Raw genomic sequence first — 20,804 nt, 5'->3', positions numbered from 1 at the left:
TTCTCATGTGATCTGTATGTGATAGTTATGTGTTACAGTGTGCATACATTAGGATGATAATACTTCACGAAGAAGGCAATATTGTATATTAGAGTATACCTAGAGACACAATAAACCTCCACTCGATCCAGAGTTGTGAAATTATGTAAAAATCATCCTTAATTTAAGTTAATGGTTATATTGATAAAGTTACTTAATATTATTACATGTACTGTGTATTAATTGTGGGTTAGTTATATTACTGATAATTCAATATCAGATGGGGATCTAGTAGGAATGACCTTTTTCAAAGTTGAGGATGAACTGAATAAATAAGATTAAAAAAAAAAGGTTAAAAGGTTCATTATAGGCAAGTCTAACCCTAATACTAAGCTTCTAGTAACAGTGTAACAGTTACAGTGAGTAAGCTTCTCTCGCTGCACTCTCACTCTCTCTCACACACACACACACACACACACACACACACACACACACACACACACACACACACACACTCATGCAAACACACACACACACCGGGCATAGGGTGGAGCTTGAATTGTTTACCCAATCACAATTACCTGTTCATGACTGCTCAACAATTGCTAGGCAGATTTACTAAATTCAGGTTATGTGCAGCATTATGACTGGAGGAATGATATAATATACAATAATATAATATCACACAATAATAATGTAATAATATAAGCTATTGACAGTGGTTTGAGGTGGTAATGTTGCTCACTGCTCTTTGTGTTAAGTGACATGTTTGAACTCACATGGCTGAATTCATCATTTTTGGTGTCTTAAATCATCCTTAAAGATATTGCTTAATTTTAGCTAAGCCTTGCTTGTAACATACATTTTTCACCAATTTTTCAATAAAGTAGTATCATCCTACTGTATTTACATTATCTATTAACACATAACTATCATATACAGATCACATGAGACATATATCAACCAGTAAAAAATAAATTATAAGATATTTTGTATTTGTTGTGTAAAAGCATTAGGCTATATAAATATGACCACATTTGACAGTAATTGTTTCTCATGATCTTACAATCTTATTGATCTAAAGGCTTCTGCTTAAATGCTTTAAATTAGTTGTGTAGACAAATGAATTGTGTTTCATAAATGCCATAGACCAGTGGTTCCCACACCTGTCCTGGAGGACCACCAACACAGCACGTTTTCTTTTTCTCCCTAGTCAAACACACCTGATTCAACTCATCAGCTCATTATCACATGGGTTAATGAGCTGATGAGTTGAATCAGGTGCACTCTAAAAACTATTACTGGGATAAACTTAATTTTATTGGTGAAACATTTTTACACTTAAAAATATTGAGTAAATTTTAAAGCTGTGAAATCTATGAAATATACTGTATGAATTGAGTAAATTCAAGTAAAAAAAAAAAAAGTAAATCTGAGTAACTGCATCTGGTACATTAACAAATAAAAATGAATAGAAATAATTTAACATTTAAAAAACAATATTTATGAGTAGGCCTAATATGAACTGTTTTTATTTATGAGTAATATTAACTTTTTTTTTTATTTTCTCTAAACCTTTGTAAAATGGTAGCCTATTCCATACAACAACCAGTATACGTTACATGACTTGGCCTTTATTGTTGATGAGTACAGCAATACAGCACATTTTACACGGTTTTTAACACATAAGTTACAATATTGCCTTCATTTAAACTCATTTAAAAAAAAACATGTAAACATTTAAACATTCAGGTAGCCTAATTCAAGTGTAATCAATCGGTCTGTTATCCAATTTCCACCGGTAACGTACAGCGCTGGTTCTCGAGCCGGAGATGGACTCGCGCTCTGCGGGTGAACTTTGAACTTCATACCGCCGTCTTGCGTTTCACTCACAGCCGAAAGATACTGCGAGCGTCTGACTCCATAACCTGCCAATAAACAAACAGTGCACAGTTCTGAGGACATTTTATCATCCAAATTAATTATATTCATTATCATTAGGAATAAAGTCGTGCGTTTATGCAATGCGTTTCAATCACGCGAAAAGACAGGCACGACTCTCGTTTAGGTGTCTAATTACACCTCTGTATGTTGTTTTGCATGAAATAAAATGATTTAAAGCACAGTAATGATTTTATAGATAAAAATAAAATATACACAAACCTGAATTTCACAGAGGAAATGCACCAAATCTGCGACGCTGAGAAGAGGACTGTTGTTCTGGACTGGAGAGTTCAAACAGCCCGCGCTCACTCAACCAACCGTCGAGTTGTCGTCACGTCAGAGGGTGGGGGAGGGGTGCATTGTAAACTTACTCAATTTCTTAAGAGTGTTAAATATATCAATAATATTGATTTGAATTAAGTAATATTTTAGTTTCTTGAAACAGATCAGTTTAATTCAACATTCTCAAATATTTTTATAAAAAAAATTACAAATATATTAAGTATATTATAAAGAAATAATTGGTTTGTAAAATACTAAATCATTTTATTGAAAAAAAACTTAAATATATCTGTACATTTTAGATAAAATTAACTGTTGGATTTTTACTCAATTATTTTGGTATGTTTAACTCAAACAATCAAGTAAACAATATTCAGATATTTTATTAAGTTAATAAAGTTAAAAATTTCTGTAATATTTACTAAGCCGCATAATTATTTTTTACAGTGTGTGTTTAACTAGGGAGAAAAAGAAAACGTGCAGTGTTGGTGGTCCTCCAGGACAGGTTTGGGAACCACTGCCATAGACAATATAGAGAGACAGAGGCAGAAGACACAGAACTATGAAGGTATTTTGTAGTAAAACATCTAAGCATCTGTGACAGTGGAATTAGTTGTAGAGATGTGTGTAATAGTGGGACTCGTAACAAAAAGAAACAAACAAGGAGAGAGGACGACTTGTTCACAACATTGTCAACACTTTACTTATTTTCTTTCTACTTTTTAACAGCAGACTTCTCTCTCACAGCCTCTAGTGGACTGGTCCAGTACTGCAGTCTATGAAGTTCTCAGCCCAATTTCCATCCATTTATGAATGGATTTCTGGTATCAACACGTGTATACATGAATATATACATTCAACAAATGTGTTCAATTACTTCCCTACTGTAACACTAGTGTCCCCTTATTCACTCTTTTTCTTCTCGTTTTTCCTTTACTCTAGTCTTTAAACCACAGAAGAGGCTGTGTAGCCCGTGTGCTCTTAAGCAACAGACATCAACATTTCAGGAACAGACTGGTGTACCCTCAGTGCAAGAAACTGCTGTAACAACACTATGTAGCTCTTATTGTATCTATTTTTTTCTATCTAGTAGTTGTATTAGTATTTTTTGTGGAGCTGCTGTAATAAGTGGGTTTCCCTGGTGTGGGATTAATAAAGTCTTACTTACTTACTTACTTACTTAACTGACTATAGTACACCATTCTCAGTCCCATGTCACATGATAACGTCAACATGGCAGATGTCCGGTTCGCATTCATACTCAACGAGATCTGGCTATAAGCACCTACTCTTTTAGCGCTCGTTAAGTAAGTACTTATTGAAATTAAGTACCTACTACCTACTCATTGAGTATGAGTTAAATTTTTAAACAAGTTTCTGGACATCATAAGAAAAAACGATGAAGATGTTTAAGATCGCAGTGAAGAAGTTTATTGCAGCATAGCAGTGATAAAGTACATGCAGAACCTTGAGGTCAACGGAGTCGGAATGAACCCTATACATCCTAAACTCAAACCTTTATTCCATGTGGTGTGTGTGTTAATGAAGTTGAAACGACCCATTGTCTGAGAAAGTTCTCAGGGCCATTCAAAACCCGAGGGTCAGCCATGTTGCATAGAAAGTGATCAACAACAGCATAATTTGGGGCTGGGATTAATGTAAACACATTTATCGGATACTAGTCATGCCTAAATCTAGATTAAATATGCATCTCTTTAGCCAAGCATTCACATAATGAGTCTCATAACCTTATTCTCCAGTTATATCAGATCAAATGCACATGATTATCTTTGCTTAAATGGAATAGCAGCTACGCTAATATGTTTGCTTCTCTGGTTTATCTTGGGATGCCCATCCTGAGGTAACTAGAGAGTGTGTCAGCTCCAGTTTGGATCCAGTCTATTATAAAGACTTCAGATGATGCAAACTCCGAATCAACATGCATTGTTCTATATATCCTAAACATTTGTTAACATGCATTTATTGCCTCAATAAGCTCATTGTTTATGCCTTAATACATTGTTCGCTAACTGTGTGATTTGTATATGTACATTTGTGAAATACATAACTTAGACAGTTACCTCTGATAACAGATCACTCTAAATTGTAATGTAGACTCATGGATTTTCTATTAAGCTGCTTTGAAACGAAAAGCATTATTTTGTATTGTGAAAAGCGCAATACAAATAAATGTTAATTGAATTGAATTGAATTGAAGTGAATATAAAAAGGTGGGACAAAAAATCAGATTTGGTCAAAAGATCCGATCTGTGCATTAAAGGAGAAGTTCACTTTTGAAAAAACTTTTGCTGATAATTTACTCACCCCCATGTCATCCAAGATGTCCATGTCTTTCTTTCTTCAGTCGAAAAGAAATTAAGGTTTTTGATGAAAACATTCCAGGATTTTTCCACATATTATGGATTCCATTGGGACCCAAACGGTTCAAGGTCCAAATGACAGTTTCATTGCCGCTTCAAAGGGCTTTAAACGATACCAGACGATGAATAAGGGTCTTATCTAGCGAAACGATCGGTCATTTCAAAAATAAAATAAAAAGTTGACGTTTTATAAGCACAAATGTTCGCCTTGCTCTGTTCTGTGATGCGCGTTCGTGACGTCACGTAATACGCAATTACGTTGAAAAGGTCAAGTTTGATGTGTTTACAAATGTGCAGAAGGAGGACCATATAAACATTTTCAAATGTATTTGTGTCAGTTTATCGTTTAAAATGCCCATTTCGTGTGCGCATCCTGAGTGTTTTAATATTAAAAAGCCAAAAAGAACATTTTCTTCAATTTTTCAAGCGTGACCTTTTCAACGTAATTGCGTATTACGTGACGTCACGAACGCGCATCACAGAACAGAGCAAGCCGAACATTTGTGCTTATAAAACGTCAACTTTTTATTTTATTTTTGAAATGACCGATCGTTTCGCTAGATAAGACCCTTATTCATCGTCTGGTATCGTTTAAAGCCCTTTGAAGCGGCAATGAAACTGTCATTTGGACCTTGAACCGTTTGGGTCCCAATGGAATCCATAATATGTGAAAAAATCCTGGAATGTTTTCATCAAAAACCTTAATTTCTTTTCGACTGAAGAAAGAAAGACATGGACATCTTGGATGACATGGGGGTGAGTAAATTATCAGCAAAAGTTTTTTTAAAAGTGAACTTCTCCTTTAAGAGCTGCAGTGTAAATGCAGCCGTTCTCATGTTAAACTCATTCTGGTTCAGGATTTCATTTCGCCCTCTAGTGGACATTAAGCATATTGCAAATATAGGGAACATAAGTTGAGGCAACTAAGGCATATTTCAAGAGATGGAACATGACAAAATATTAACATTATATAACATATAACATAAAATATTAAATATTAATTTGTTTTTCAGGTTAAATGGGTTAAATCTCTTTTTAAAGGATTGTTAGACCAGGGCTTCCCAGGAACATGGTTGGGGACCCCTGGTCTATCTCAGAGCTTCTCAAACCTCACCACATTGTCTGTCTTCCTCATCAGACACACCCAGTTCAACTCGTACTCTACTAATGAGCTCATGACTTGAATCAGGTGTGTTAGATGAGGGAGACATGCAAAATGTGATGTTGTGAGGCAGATCCACACAACTGAGTGAGTTAGGCCCCATTTACACTGCATGGTTCAAGTGACCCAATTCCGATTTTTTCCTCTCGTGTGGCACAGATCGGATATGACCAGTGAACGTGTAAGCAGGAAAAAAACGCATGGATTCCGATTTTCTCAGATCGGATTCAGGCCTCACTCATAGGTGGTAATAAATCGGATATGAATCGGATACGTGCATTTGCGTGCGCCATGTAAGCAGACAAATCGGATATTCCCCAGTAAATGCGAGTTGTACGTCATTAAAAAAGTGACGTCAACTCAGGTGGACACCACTAACTGAGATCACATGACTACTTATAGGCACGATGGAGGACGAAGGCTCAACACAGTGGAGTAATGCGGAGGTTTTATGTCTTTTGAGTCTTTGGGGCGAAGAGACCGTACAGGCAAAAATGCAGGGTTGTTACCGAAATAAATCCGTGTTTGAAGACATTTTACGATATATGGGGAGGCACGGTTTTAAGCGCTCGTGGCTACAATGTAAGATAAAAAGTAAAAATATTGTGCAAAGCAAAACAATGGATCATTTTATTTGCATCTGCATCCATTGCATTTCGTGCTGTTTTACTTCCTTTTCCGGGTCAGAACGTTTATATTAGTTTCGGCAGTGTATAGTGTAAATGCAAAAATCGGATACGGGTCACTTTTAAAAGATGATGTAAGCCGGTCGTCAAAAAAATCGGATATAGTCAGCAAATCGGATTTGGGCATCAAGACCTTCAGTGTAAATGCAGCCATAGAGAAGTCAAGGGCTGAAGGGATCCAGCAGAGTCAAATAGCACGACGAAGGAGATATACTCAATAAGCTTTATTTATACAATACAAGATCACTCAAAACACAGGAATACATATAAGAGCAGGGCCGGATATAGGCATGGGCAAGGAGGGGCAATGCCCCCCCAAATGCCGTGACTGCCCCCCCAAACGTGATGGCATGCAAAGATCCCAAATTTAAAAAATATTTCAAGAAAAATGGTCAGAGTGAGCGCTCTCTGCTCTCTATCCCTCATTCAAAGTAGCTACTGATTGGTAGATGCATATTTCAAACTGTGCTTTCGCGTTGGTTGGCGCTGAGCCAGAGACGGACGAGCTCAGCGCTGTCATATATCACAACTACGCAGTGTTTTCAACCTAATAATGTTTATTTTAGGTTTCAGACATTTAAATACACATAAGCACTAGTAAAACAATACATTTGGAGTTTGTAAAATACACACTGATGTCTGTGGAAGCAGCAATAACAATCCATTCAAATATAATTTGCCGACGTGTGTTATTCATATCAGACAAACATAGTGGAAGTAACTATAGAGTTTACTCTATTCTTCTCGGAGTTCACCGGCCACTTTCTTGCATGTATTTCGGGAGAAACTGATGACAGACAGGACTCTCTAAACTGCGACGCAAAGAAACATGGTGGCGCCCATCTCACGTTATCGATCAAGATTATGTATAAAGGTTTTTGAACGACCACACACTCACTTACACATTTTTGAGAATCGGGATATCAGATAGTAGATGACATGGTAAGCAAGTTTGTGAATATTTTGATTTTTGTATATATCTGTCATACAGTGTTATTGTGGCTGCGGTGTGTCACGTGACAAATATGACGCGTTGCCATGGAAACGTTAAGGGGGAACGTCCTAATATAACAGTCACCTTGAAAAAACTCACTCTGGGGAGTCAGTTAGAATATTTTATAAAATGGTATAAATTGTATAAATAAAATTAAGCGTGAAAGGGTTAATATATGCATAATAAATGACGCTGGCTTATATTTTTACTAAGCGAGTTATCAGTGTGTTTTGTTCATTGATATACAGTTAAGCCCCCTTAACAATTTCACATGCCCCCTCAGTCATTTCATCCTGCAGCCGGGCCTGTATAGGAGACAACACTTCAGATTTAACATTGAAGTTAACGAGAACCGAAACACAGGGATATTACAAGGAACAAACAAAAGATACTAGAACACATACATAATCTGATAATCAATGATTAACCATAGCAACAAACTAGTACATTTAAGGTCATAGCCAGTGAAATACAGCAAATCATAAGTGACAAATTATTTGTAAAACATAATTAGTGTGTCATGATTGATGCAAAAAAAATTAATAATGCAATTGAGTCTTACAGAAATTATTATATTGGTATGTGTAGTAAGTGTTTAAATAAGACATTAATCTGAAGTAAGATGAATATTATCATATTCTGTGTATTTGAGATTTCCCTTGGAATTCTTTAGATACAGGTTTGACTTTAATTTGTTTACCCACAAAAAACTAATATAAAACACACATGGTTAAATACTTATATAATCACACACAGTTAAATACTTCTATAATCAGGGGTGCACATCACTTTTTGGTCTGGTTCTCGAGGGAGCACCTGGAGATGCTGGTACTCACACTTTACATGACACACTCATCCTACAAGCTGTCGTCATCACACATGAAATAAGTAGTGCTTCATGATTTTCAGCTAAGTCTAACTGTATTCAGGAACAGATATTAAATAATCAAATATAAACTAAGACTATAGTCTTCACTCTATATATAAAATAAGACTATAGTCTTCACTTTATAAATTAAATATGATTAATGTAATTAATACAATTTATATTAAAGCTATAAAAGATTTTGTCTTTCTCTTTTATTGTTTGATTAACAAACAGCTGCGGGAATACACAAATCCAATGATACTCATCCAGTTTTCTTTCTCAATTATTTATAGCACAGGATGAGGATACTTGCCAAGACAGGCATTTTGTCTTAATTTTGTATGTATGAGTCTGTTCAAGCTCAAAAGAAGAGGAAGAGGCCTGAATTCAGCGTTCTGCGTGGCTCTGTGAGCGTGCACAAAACAGCGCAGGAGTTTCAGTCTTGTTCTTGTAAGTGTGGATTCCTGCAGGAGTTCAAGCTGCAAGACTGCCGAATGACTAAAGAAACGTGTCAGAAAGATGGTAGAAAACTGTACATTTCTTGGGGGTGGAAAACAGTAAAACAAATGTATTTTTTCCTTTCAAAATATCTTGGATTATTTTCAATCCTACACCATCATTTTTTTGGGGGGGACCATTTTTCCATCACACTTCGTCACACGGCTGAAGACACATCTTTTTCTTTTTCAACACTTGATCCATTAAAATGAACACTTTCTTTTCTCTTCTATTCTATATATCTACTTAAAAAAATATGTACTGCATTAGACTTGACTGGGACTTGGATATTGTTGTCCTATTGTTAGTTTAATTGCTTCTATTGTTCTCCTCATTTGTAAGTTACTTTGGATAAAAGCGTCTGCTAAATGATTTAATGTTGAATGTAAATGTATAAACAACAGACTCCTTTTTAATTTGCTTCATGTTTATTAAAGACACATTTTACATTACATTACTGATCCAGTGAAGTGTAACAAACAAAATGTGGCAAATTATTTATACATTATGCTCATTTTGTCATGATGATTCATTTAAGAACGATTAAGAATACAGTCAAGTAATACAGAATCATTATTTATTAAAGTGTATTAGAGATACATTAATCTGAATTAAGAGGAATATTGTCATCTGCAGTTTATATCAGAACATGACAATATTTCTACTGGAATTTGACTTTATGTGATACCCACAAATCACTAAAACATAAGTTTTGATCACACCAAAAATTAATGGTTTAACAGTAATCCATAAAAAGTAATCCATAAAAAAACTGTTATAAAAAAAACTTTGGGTCTCAAACTAACTGTGTACATATATTTTTGTGTAAAAGCTGTACGAATGGTTTTAAATGATCAATAACCACACACAAACACACACACACACACACACACACACACACACACACACACACACACACACACACACACACACACACACACACACACATTTACATACAGCCTCTCTTAAAGGTGTTTATTGTATTTCAAAGTTCAGGGTGAACTCTATTGCATGTTTGCTGAGAGTGATGAAAGGCAGTAAATGAAAGCCTTTATACAGAGATTATTTGGGCATTTCAGAGAAGTTTGCCTGTGCATATACAGTACATAGAAATAATCCATGCAATTATTAGTAAATCAGACTTATTGTCATATATATAGTAGATATAGTATAGTTGATATTTACAAAAAAGAATGATTACAAATGTCTGACTTCATATGTCGCACATCTCTTCTATTGTTTGGCTCGGTGCAACAAACATATTTAATTGTGTTTTTGGAAAAAACTCTTTCTTCACTTAAGCTCACATATAAATCAGTAGAATGTCGCTTGAGTCTCTGACTCATATCATATTTATATGTTTAAACTCTCTTAATCTCTGCCACCTTTTTTTTTTTCTTCTTCTGCCAATTCATCTTTTGTTTCTTGAATTACTGTCAAGACCTGGCAAAGCTCTGTATGTGTTTTCCTCATCTGTGCGATGGCTTTGAGTACAGGGGATTTGACCTTTTCTGGATCATCTACTCTTCCCTGTCTCATCTGGTGAATCTCTCTGGAATCTTTCACGATAAAGGCGATGTCAACTATGACTAAGATTCCACTCAACACTCCTGAAGCTGCAGCTACTGCTCGTCCGACACCGGCAGACTGAACAGCAATTCTGCCGAAACTTGCCAACATTCCAAGAGTCACGAACTCTGTGACACATGCTACTGTGGTTCTGCCTATTCTCCATGACATTTGCACATTATCAGAAGTTGAGCTAGGGACAAAATCACGGAACTTTGTAAGTTTTCTTAGTAACTTTCTCAGTTTTCTGAGTGACTTAAGAATCGGTTCACTTGCATTTTTGTAGTCCTGCTGAATTTTTTCAAACCTCTCACGGAGTGATTTTTGTTTTACTGTATTGGTAATGTTGGATGTAGCACCTGTTACACCCCCTGCAACTCCAACACCAATCCCAACTCCTGCTACAATCAGAGACGCTCCAAATGTGAACGGTGCCAGAATTGCCCCAACCAATGCAGTGATTCCTCCAGCTGCCCCGATCACTGAACCTGTCAGACTGCCTACAGTGCATTTATAATGGATCTCCTCTAGTGAATCTGTTGCTGTTTCCCACTCACTAAGTACAGTCTTAAAGTCGTTATAGTGCTTGTCGTAGACGTCATTAAAGTTATTGATGGAAGTGAAGAACCTTTGCTGCAGTGCATCTGGAATCCTCCTATTTCTATTTACTGCAGCCTTCAGGAATGGTTTTGCCAGAATCTCATCAGCTGAAGGTCTAGTATGAGGGTCACGGCTGAGCATCTGACAGATTAATCCCTTTAGATCTTCCGAGTACCTATTTGAGATTTCAGGTATGGATCCTCTCAAGCTATTGGCATGTAGACAGTGACGCTCTAGGGTGTTTGACTGTCACATAAAAAAACTAAAAAAAAACTCTAGATTATTAAACATTTAAAATATATAAAAAACTAAGACCTTTATTTATGTGACTGAATTTATAACTCAGACACTTTTCTCCAAAGTAACTTGCCATAGAAGAACAAAGGCAATTTGTTAAACAAAGCCAACAGTATTTGTAGGACACAATTCCAGACTTATGATACCGAAGATTAGAGAACTGTCCTTCATTAGAGAACACATTAGAGTGCTGTCAGTACAGAGAACAACGACAAAAATCGGTGTTGCCTACACCGTGTTATCCTCTTTTTAAAATTTGCACCCTGTTGACTTCAATGGGGCAAGTTTTAAACCTGCTTTTAGCCTCTTAACATCCTTCATGTGTCATTACAAGTTCATCAGCCATGTGAGTGATTCCTTCAGAGTGAACACGGGTGAATCTGACTGCAGTAGATGTGAAATATATTCATAAAAGTAAATGTTAATTCAGCCAGCGCACATACCTGTGTTTACATCCTGTTTTCGGTCAAAGTCCGAAGTAGTCGATTGTCGAGTTCTCCACTGTTGCTTAGTTACCTATGATCACGCGCGTGAACTCGACAATCGACTACTTTGGACTTCGACCGAAAACAGGAAGTAAATACAGGTATGCGCGCTGGCTGAATTAACGTCACTTTTATCCATATCTTTCATATCTACTGCAGTCAGATTCACCCGTGTTCACTCTGAAGGAATCACTCACATGGCTGGTGCACTTGTAATGACACATGAAGGATGTTAAGAGGCTAAAAGCAGGTTTAAAACTTGCCCCATTGAAGTCAAGAGGGTGCAAATTTTAATAAGAGGATAACACGGTGTAGGCAACACCGATTTCTGTCGTTGTTCTCTGTACTGACAGCAATCCAAATTTACCAAAAAATTAGCTCAATGTTAAAATTGACCAGAGTTCTCCTTTAAGAAGCAAGCTGGAGAAGAAGAGAAATGCAGAGAGAGAGAGAAAAAAAAAAGATTTATCTGTGAGCAAATGTAAACTAATATTTACTTTTGGCAAACTTTTCCTCCATAGCAGTTACCAAGATCTTAAAATAGGTTAGGACTGTTCTCTTTGTTTGTACACTTTGAAGTTAATTGTTTGAGCCATAGGATTAACTTAAATATATATATAAGACTCACCCACACATCAAGCATGCAGAGATCATGAAGCAACCATCCCAATGACCAGATGTCACTAAACAAAGTCAGTATAATTTAGTAAGATACTTCAGTTGATATAGTGTCACATCAATGTTCTGTTTTTCAATGAGATTTGGTTTTCCCTGTTTGCCTGCTAGATTGTGTTCTAGTTAATCTCCTTGATTGTTAATTGGGTTTCACCTGTCCCCATTATGTTAGTTATTGTCATCTTCTGTGTATTTAAGCCCTGTTTTCTTTGAGTTTGGTGTTGTTTCAGTTTACTGGTCTTGTTTCCCTGTGATTCTCCTGTCTACTCTGAATCTTTAGCCATTTTCAAGAAATGACTCAAGGTGCATGTTTTTTCTCATTAAAGGATTAGTTCACTTTCAAATAAAAATGTCCAGATAATTCACTCACCCCATGTCATCCAAGATGTCCATGTCTTTCTTTCTTCAGTCGAAAATACATTTTTTTGGGGGAAACATTCCAGGATTTTCCTCCATATTATGGATTTCAATGGCAACCAACGGTTTGAAGGTCCAAATGTCAGTCTCAATCATAGGTCTCAATGCAGCTTCAAAGGCTCGACATGATCCCAGTCAATAAATAAGGGTCTTATCTAGCGAAACGATCGGTCATTTTCTAAAAAAAATAAATAAAAAAATCCATCTCTGATATGCAACACGCATTACACCATCGTGTTGGAAAGGTCACGCAAGACGTAGTCAGAAGTACCGACCCAGTGTTTACAAGTATGATGTATGCATGTTGAATGACACATATTTATATGTATTTGTGTTAGTTTATTGTTTAAAATGGTCCTTACGTGTGCATATCATTATTGGTACGTGTATTAGTCTTTGCCCGTTCGCTTTGTAAACACTGGGTCGGTACTTCTGCCTACGTCACGCAAGACCTTTCCAACATGATGACGTAGATGCGTGGCACTGAGATGTGTGGAGCATCTCAGAGATGGTACAAGACGGGCATTTGTGGTTAAAAAGTATATATATATTTTTTAGAAAATGACCGATCGCTCGACTGGGATCGTGTCAAGCCTTTGAAGCTGCATTGAGACCTATGATTGAGACTGACATTTGGACCTTCAAACCATCGGTTGCAATTGTAGTCCATTATATGGAGAAAAATCCTGGAATGGTTTCCTCAAAAACCTTAATTTATTTTCAACTGAAGAAAAGAAAGACATGGACATCTTGGATGACATGGCGGTGAGTAAATTATCAACATTTTATTTGAAAGTGAACTAATCCTTTAATACTGGCACTTACTTCTATTTCTATTCTATTCTTGACAATATCACGTATCCCACCCCAACAACTAACCCTACCCGTCATTAAAACTATAAGCTCGATTAACGAACACCCAACCCCACTTTTCACAGCACTTATACATTGTTGCCCTATTGTTATTTTGATTGTTTCTATTGCTCTCCTCATTTGTAAGTCACTTTGGATAAAAGTGTCTGCTAAATGATTAAATCTAAATGGATTATTGGATTAAAGACTACTCGGAGCTATTCTTCATTTTGCACTTTATTATAACACTCATTACATATAGTTAATTGTATTGTTTTGGATGACCTTCATGTGAATGCTTAACTTTCATGTTCTTTAACACCCGGTTTTGCAGACAATTCTTAAGTCTCAGACTAAAATGCATTATTGAGCTGTTTTAACTGAAAGCATATCTTAAAATAGGTCTCAAGATGCACACCAGTAATGTTTTTTTTTTTTGTTGTTTTTTTAAGACATGTTTATAAAATCTCCTAATTGAACTAAGGCCTAATCCTAGTTTCATTTAAAATTGTCTGTGAAACCAGGCCTCACGTATTACCATATCTTTTACAAAAAGCATACCTTTTTGAATTGTGTCTGTGTCTTGTATAGATTTCTGGGCTGACATAGAGATCTGCACCCACAACCGATGTTGCATATTCATCAGCTCTTAAAAAGAAAAATCAAACATGTAAATTCAAATGGATAAAACTGACAAAATCTCTTCAAAAATCCTATTACTATTTAATTTCACCTTTGCAGCACTTTTGAGCATCCAAAATCCCCTAGATTGATGTAACCATCCTCAGTAAGAAAAACATTCTAGAAGAACACCATAAATCATCACATGAACACATAAACACATTTGTCTTTAATGTTAATAAATTATTAAATGACCTTGGCTAATGTCTACCTGTGGTTTTATATCTCTGTGGAGAACATTGTTCTCATTAAGATACTGCAGAGCCAGACAAATCTGAACAAACCAGTCAATGATCTACACACAGAAGAAACAAGAAAACAGTAATTTACAGTGCTGGTCAGAATTATTTGCCCCCTTGGTAAATATGATCAAAGATGGCTGTAAAATATAAATCTGCATTGTTTATCCTTTTGAATTATTTTTTTTTTTTTTTTTTTTTTTTAAATGCAAAAATCTAACCTTTCATTGAAGTAAAATAACTGAAAGTGGGGGGGAAATCACACTATGAAATAAATGTTTTTCTCCAAAATGTGTTGGGAATAATTATTTGCCCCCTTTTATTAAATACTTTTTGCAACCTCCTTTTGCCAAGATACCAGCTCTGAGTTTTCTCCTATAATGCCTGATGAGTTTGGAGAATAACTGACAAGAGATCAGAGACCATTCCTCCATACAGAATCTCTCCTGATCCTTCAGATTCCCAGATCCATGTTGGTGCTTCTTCTGTTCAATTCACCCCACTCATCTTTAGATCAGGGACTGGGACAGCCATTGCAGATGTTTAGTTTTGTGCTCAGTGACACATTTTTGTGTTGATTTTGATGTTTGTTTTTGGTTCACTGTCCTGTTGGAAGATCTAAATATGGCCTGTTATAAGATTTCTAGCAGAGGTTGTCAGGTTTTGATTTTTTATCTGTTGGTATTTGATCGAATCCATGATGCCATGTATCTGAACAAGATGTCCAGGACCTCTGGCAGAAAATTAGGCCCACATCATTAAAGATACAGCAGAGTATTTCATTTTATACATGGGATACTTTTTATCCCTGTATGAAGCAAACCCATGTTAAGTGTTTGCTGCCAAAAAGCTCTTTTTTTTGTTTCATCTGGCCATAGAACGTTAGAAAAGTAACTGACACTACTGGAACTTCAAACGGGACAGGTTCTATGGGCACACTGCAAAATTTTTCGTTGTGAATTTACAATAAATAATTGGATAAATTTTGCATGACTTTCACAGTAAGGATTACAGCAATATACTGTGAAATATATCACAGCAATTTACTGTAATTTTATATCTGTGATATTACAATGCATTGTTGTAAAAGCACAACTGTATACTGTAACTTCACAGCTTCAATGACAAAGCAATTACTGTGATATTACAGTACATTACTGGGGAATTACAATCTTTTGCTGTACATCGTTACAACAAGGCCCTGTATTTTACAGTGTGTACTGTGAAAGTAATGTACAAGTTGACAATAATTTACTGTGAATTTACAATCATTGTACAATTAACCCCCTCCCCCCCAACAAACAACTCTGAGGTAAAGTCAATGTTAGCCCAATGGCATATTTATTAACAAATACATATTTTTCAATGTACAGCAGATGCCAAGAACTTCAAGAGTTCAAGAAATTCAACTTTCTAGTCATAAAAGTCATCTTAAAATGCAGAGAAATTGTGCAAACTCGCAATTCAACTACCTGTCTCACAATTCAACTATTCATCTAGCTGTGTCACAATAACAGTAATGGACAGGATGGGAATGAGGCCTTCATGGCAAGATAAGAGAGCGATGAAGGAATGTCGTAAAGGGGTCAGGCGCTCCTCTCAGTCTCAAACATTATAATGAGTCCACACGTAAAAATCTTGTAGTGCAAAGTTGTCTTGAAAAATTACAAAAAGAACAAGGCTACTCAAAACTGAGCCTGACAACTACCGCTGCAAAAAAAAACTATGATGCCCACTCAAAGTCAATAAGTTTCCTCAAAAGGGTGCTCACATGAGGGTTCATTGTTGTCCGCTTCTTGGTCTTTGAGCCTCTTTCAGGATTGATGCCCAGGAAGCACCTGTTAATAAGCAAAGATAGTTTCAGTTTTAAATAGACTTACAGTATGTATTGCAGACAGCATTTATCAAGGTGTGCTTTTTGCTGTGCTTTTTCCCCACATCAAACCCTAATAGATTTATAATCCAAACTTGTTAGATCTTACTCTCACCATATTTTTTTTTAGCCATTTTTAGCCAAGGTGCCTCAGGTTAGGTTTGCCTGAGGCAAATAGGGTTGATTTTCTACTATGAGAGGCCATATCAACGTGTGCCGCCACTGAAATGCATCTTCACGCAATTGGCCAGTTGGTAAATTAAAATCAAACCCTGTTGAAAGTATGACAAACATATCCTTTTCAATAAAGGGCCTGAGAGCATTTAGTTCTGCTTTGAAAGAAAATTTCATCTACTTCATTCAATGCATTCACATTTCGCAATAGACGTTTCAAAATCATCATCACATAGCCTGCCCCAAAACAAAATAAATAGCTGTGATTGGACCGGCAGGTATTTGTCAGCATAACATGTGTAGAAACCCAGACTGATCTGCAGAGCGAAATTGAATGAGTTCGCGAGATCAGGATGGTCTCACCAGGCTAGCCTCAGGTACCTCGTTTGTCAGCATTTTAGACCTCAAGACAATCATTGAGTTGGAAGCCTGTACTATAATGTGAATTACAAGATTAAATGTTATCTTTATAAAATACCTTTGAATGAACTCCAGCGTCGACGATCCAGCGGCAGGATACTCAAGGTTGAAGACGTAATAGCTAGGGATGCACCGATTGGGAAATTCTGGGCCGATACCGATACCGATGTTTAACATAACAACTTGGCCGATGCCGATGTTTTTTCTTTTTGTTATTTATTCCTTCTTTTGTGCCACGGAAACATACAAGTCTTTCGGCTCTTGATCACACTATCCTAGAATGAGCACAAATTCAATCAGACCAATTTATGAAACAAAAAAAACCTTTAATGTCACTTTCTGGTTGACACTTTCTGGTTCTTTTTCAGTTGTTATGAAGAGCAATATGAGAGAGAAATTTGGTAATCATTGTCTGACCCAACAAAAAAAACATTATAATATTCATTTTATTTTTCGTGTTCGCATTTATGAGGGAAAAAACACGGGTGAATGTTCATACCAAAATATAAAATTTTAAGCGCGCACGCGCTATTCTGCGAGAGAGAGAGAGAGAGAGAGAGAGAGAGAGAGAGAGAGAGAGAGAGAGAGAGAGAGAGAGAGAGAGAGAGAGAGAGCCCCGACCGCGCGCGCGCTCTCACTCACTATTCAGAGCGGTCAAGCTTCCCCGTACTTTTTGACAAGAGTCCTTGGCAGGGAGGCCAGAGTTTCTTTGCAGCTCAAGTCGGCGGCGGTGTGTACAGTTAACGCTCTATCTGTTGACGGCGCTGAGGGAAAAGCTCCCGCCACTGGAAGAAGCAGTCGCCGCCCATTTGTGTCCTCCTGCGCACCCATCAAAGCCGTGCAGAACGTCTTCAGCACTCGCGGATCGTGCATACTCCGCCGCTTCTTCTGCTACACACCATGGTCGTTCTTTTCTCGAGAAAAGGAGTTTTCTCATAGAAAATAAATAAATAAATGCGTCATTGTACCCAGCACTTCTGAAAATGCACTTCCGAATGCGTCTCTGTCCCCAGCATATCAAACCAAACTGACGCCCATGTGACATCGGCGAATGTCATTTTTATTTCCCGATGGCCGATGGCAGTTAACGAGGCAAATATCGGCCGTTACCGATGTTCAGCCGATGCATCGGTGCATCCCTAGTAATAGCTGCTGAAGAAAGCAGCTACTCCGTGTAAAAAGAAAGGGTGTGGGCCCATCACGACATGTCCCTCGATGGATACAAGCCATCCAGAGGGCTTCATCATGTCACCTGAAATGAACAGATACAACATTATGTGTTATGAGCACTTTGCGATCTGCTTAAGATACAAATGGCTATACAAATGTAATTCTTATTATAATTATTATTATTTATTGTGGTCTTGTAGATTTCTAGAATGAAAACAAAATAATGAGTTAGAAATGTCGATACTAGATCAAAGTAACATTACCTTGAATGATCAAGCAGGGGCTGCTGGGGAGTTCTGCAGTATTGACCAGTGGCACATGGCTGTAACATAGTTAACACACAATAGCATGGATTTAGGATAAAGGATAAATATTGTTCATTGGTCAGAGGTAGTAAATCATGCAAGGTAAATGTTGATAATGTAATCACTCATTTTGCATTTTAAATATTTGAATAAAAAATCTTACATCAACTTCAAGCATCAAACTCTCTCTGATGACCTGGAAAGAAAAGAAAAGAAAAAGGAGAAATTACACAAATGCAACCAACAATAAGAATTTCAGTTTGAATGCAGATTATGATCATTGATCATTGTAATTTAATTTTATCCGTATGTCAAAAATGATAGTGGTATATACATAGTGTTTTTTTCTGTAGCACTTTGAGATTGCTCACTCAATGTAAAGTGCATTTACAACTTTTACAATTATTATTCATTCATATCAGGACAAGTGGGAAACCCTAGTGTTAAAACCCTCCCGTTGTCGAACACGACATGAGACTAATTTACTCTAGTTAGCTCAGTCATGTTGTAACTAGGATATCCGCTGGAAAAATATTTTTTCATGGGCCGTTTGGTTTGAATCAGTTATTAAAGTTAAACAGCTAACGGTTAGCCCTGCTAATCTATGATAACCTTGAGTAATTACAGAAATGTGCACACATAAATAGTAATGTTTGTCCCATCATTGGTTTTATAAACTTTACAAACACCAGATTTGTCTAAACGGTGCTGTGACATGAAAAATTAACTTATAGCTAAACTCTCGTCATTACTAACATTACTACTATTAGCAAATGCTGTGAGAGAACGTTCAACAATTCCGGGCACTTGCTAACAAAATGTGAACTGTGTCATGCGATAAACGTATAAAGTAAATATTATTATCATATTAAAATAACATGGGTGTAAGTGCTGCAAACATTCTGCTCACCTTCTCCATTCAGCCCGAAAATTCAGAAGAGGGACACGACCGCGCCTTTTCAGTTCAAATTCAAAACAGTTCGGTTATGTCATGTGACTTCCCAGGGCATATTTCAATACAATATTTCACTGTAATAATACTGTTTAATGCTGTGAAATCCTTATTTTTTTCACTGTGTTGCTGTGATATTACAGACCTTGTTGTGATATAACAGCAGGTTTTTGATTGCAGTATTTTACTGTAAAATAAGAGTTAAATGCTGTAAAATCCAAGGATACTGTAGTTTTTACAGGTATTCATTGGGATATTACAGGGAAACTTAATTACAACAAGTTACTGTAAAATAATACTGTTAATTATTGTGAAATGCTGGTAATTTTTAACAGTGCAGATGAAACAAAAACATTAGCTTTTTGGCAGCAAACACTTAACACAGTATCATTCAGTGTTGAGTATTAACAGGGCTGAGTGATATTAGTTCTTCTCTGGAGTACTTTATAGCTAACTAACAAACTGTAATCAGTGGATAACTTTTCTGTAATAAATGTGACATTAAGGTCGCTTGTCCACCAAAGTGTTTTTGGCGTAATTTTTCAATTCTTTTAAAACAAGTGGATCATGTTTTAAAGCATTTATCCTGTCGCTGAGAGATGGAAATTTGGGTAAAACATGGTGCTAATCACTGTCACTTTTTACAAAGCCATCTAATCACAGCGGAGGACAAAGACCCAACCATTACATTCTGTTACAACGATAACAGATGACAATACAAGCACATTCATCCAAAACAAGTAAGTACTTCACATTGTTTTGACAATTTTATATTCAGAAACAAACTTTTTGTGAAATCAGATGGTTGTAACAGTTCAGCAGATATTCTGTATCATAGCAACCAAAGTGTCTTAACCCTCTGGGGACCAAGGTGTTTTTGGGGCCCTTGAGATGTTCTGACATGCTCTGACATTTGTGCTTTTTTCAGTTATTTATAAACATGTTAATGGCAAAGGTGTAAATTCACTCTATATAGCACAAACAGGGCTACCATAATATGCGAGCAACGTGTATGTAGATGTTTGTATTTTTAAGAGAATAATGTTTATGCGTGGTTACTGGAAAAAATTAAAATGAAAGTTGCTGAATTAAGACCACAAAACACATATTAAATATGTGTCCACAAGACTTTTGACTAATGGATGTTGTCCCTTTGAGTTCTGGCTTCAAAATGATGTGAAAATAGTCTTGCTTTATCGTTCACAAAAAAAAATACATTGATTTAAATGGTGTAAAACAGGTTTTGCTTGGAAAGCCAATATGCGAGGGGGAGGAGTAGTTTACACCTTAGATTACCCAGT

At 36.5% G+C, this 20,804-nt stretch overlaps 2 protein-coding genes and 2 long non-coding RNA genes across 4 annotated transcripts in view; 1 reads left to right on the top strand and 3 right to left on the bottom strand.

The window, feature by feature from the left end:
* Positions 1-9,028: 9,028 nt before the first annotated feature.
* LOC309492936 (uncharacterized protein) overlaps positions 9,029-20,804 on the top strand; it is a gene marked incomplete at its 3' end in the record, with an annotated part of 173,869 nt that continues 162,093 nt past the window's right edge. The window contains exon 1 of the mRNA XM_082161973.1: positions 9,029-9,831. The remainder of the gene's footprint in view (positions 9,832-20,804) is intronic.
* Positions 9,872-15,143, bottom strand: LOC309483500 (uncharacterized protein; the record flags this gene model as incomplete). The annotated part of the gene is made up of 6 exons (XM_082149382.1): positions 9,872-11,209; positions 12,374-12,428; positions 14,251-14,337; positions 14,423-14,490; positions 14,582-14,665; positions 15,108-15,143. The coding sequence occupies 6 exons, from the start codon at positions 15,141-15,143 to the stop codon at positions 10,166-10,168; spliced, it is 1,374 nt and encodes a 457-aa protein (XP_082005508.1). The 3' UTR covers positions 9,872-10,165.
* Positions 15,928-17,199, bottom strand: LOC309493427. The gene is made up of 2 exons (XR_014203921.1): positions 17,135-17,199; positions 15,928-16,447 (listed from the first exon to the last, which is right to left on the bottom strand). It is a non-coding gene; the product is annotated as an uncharacterized lncRNA (long non-coding RNA).
* LOC309493041 lies at positions 18,219-19,835 on the bottom strand. The gene is made up of 4 exons (XR_014203781.1): positions 19,462-19,835; positions 18,715-18,747; positions 18,510-18,568; positions 18,219-18,328 (listed from the first exon to the last, which is right to left on the bottom strand). It is a non-coding gene; the product is annotated as an uncharacterized lncRNA (long non-coding RNA).

Source organism: Leuciscus leuciscus (genome assembly GCF_965113295.1).
Source record: "Leuciscus leuciscus genome assembly, chromosome: 2".
NCBI lineage: Eukaryota > Metazoa > Chordata > Actinopteri > Cypriniformes > Leuciscidae > Leuciscus > Leuciscus leuciscus.
The sequence above is the reverse complement of the archived record's forward strand: the minus strand, read 5'-3'. Positions and strand labels throughout refer to the sequence as shown.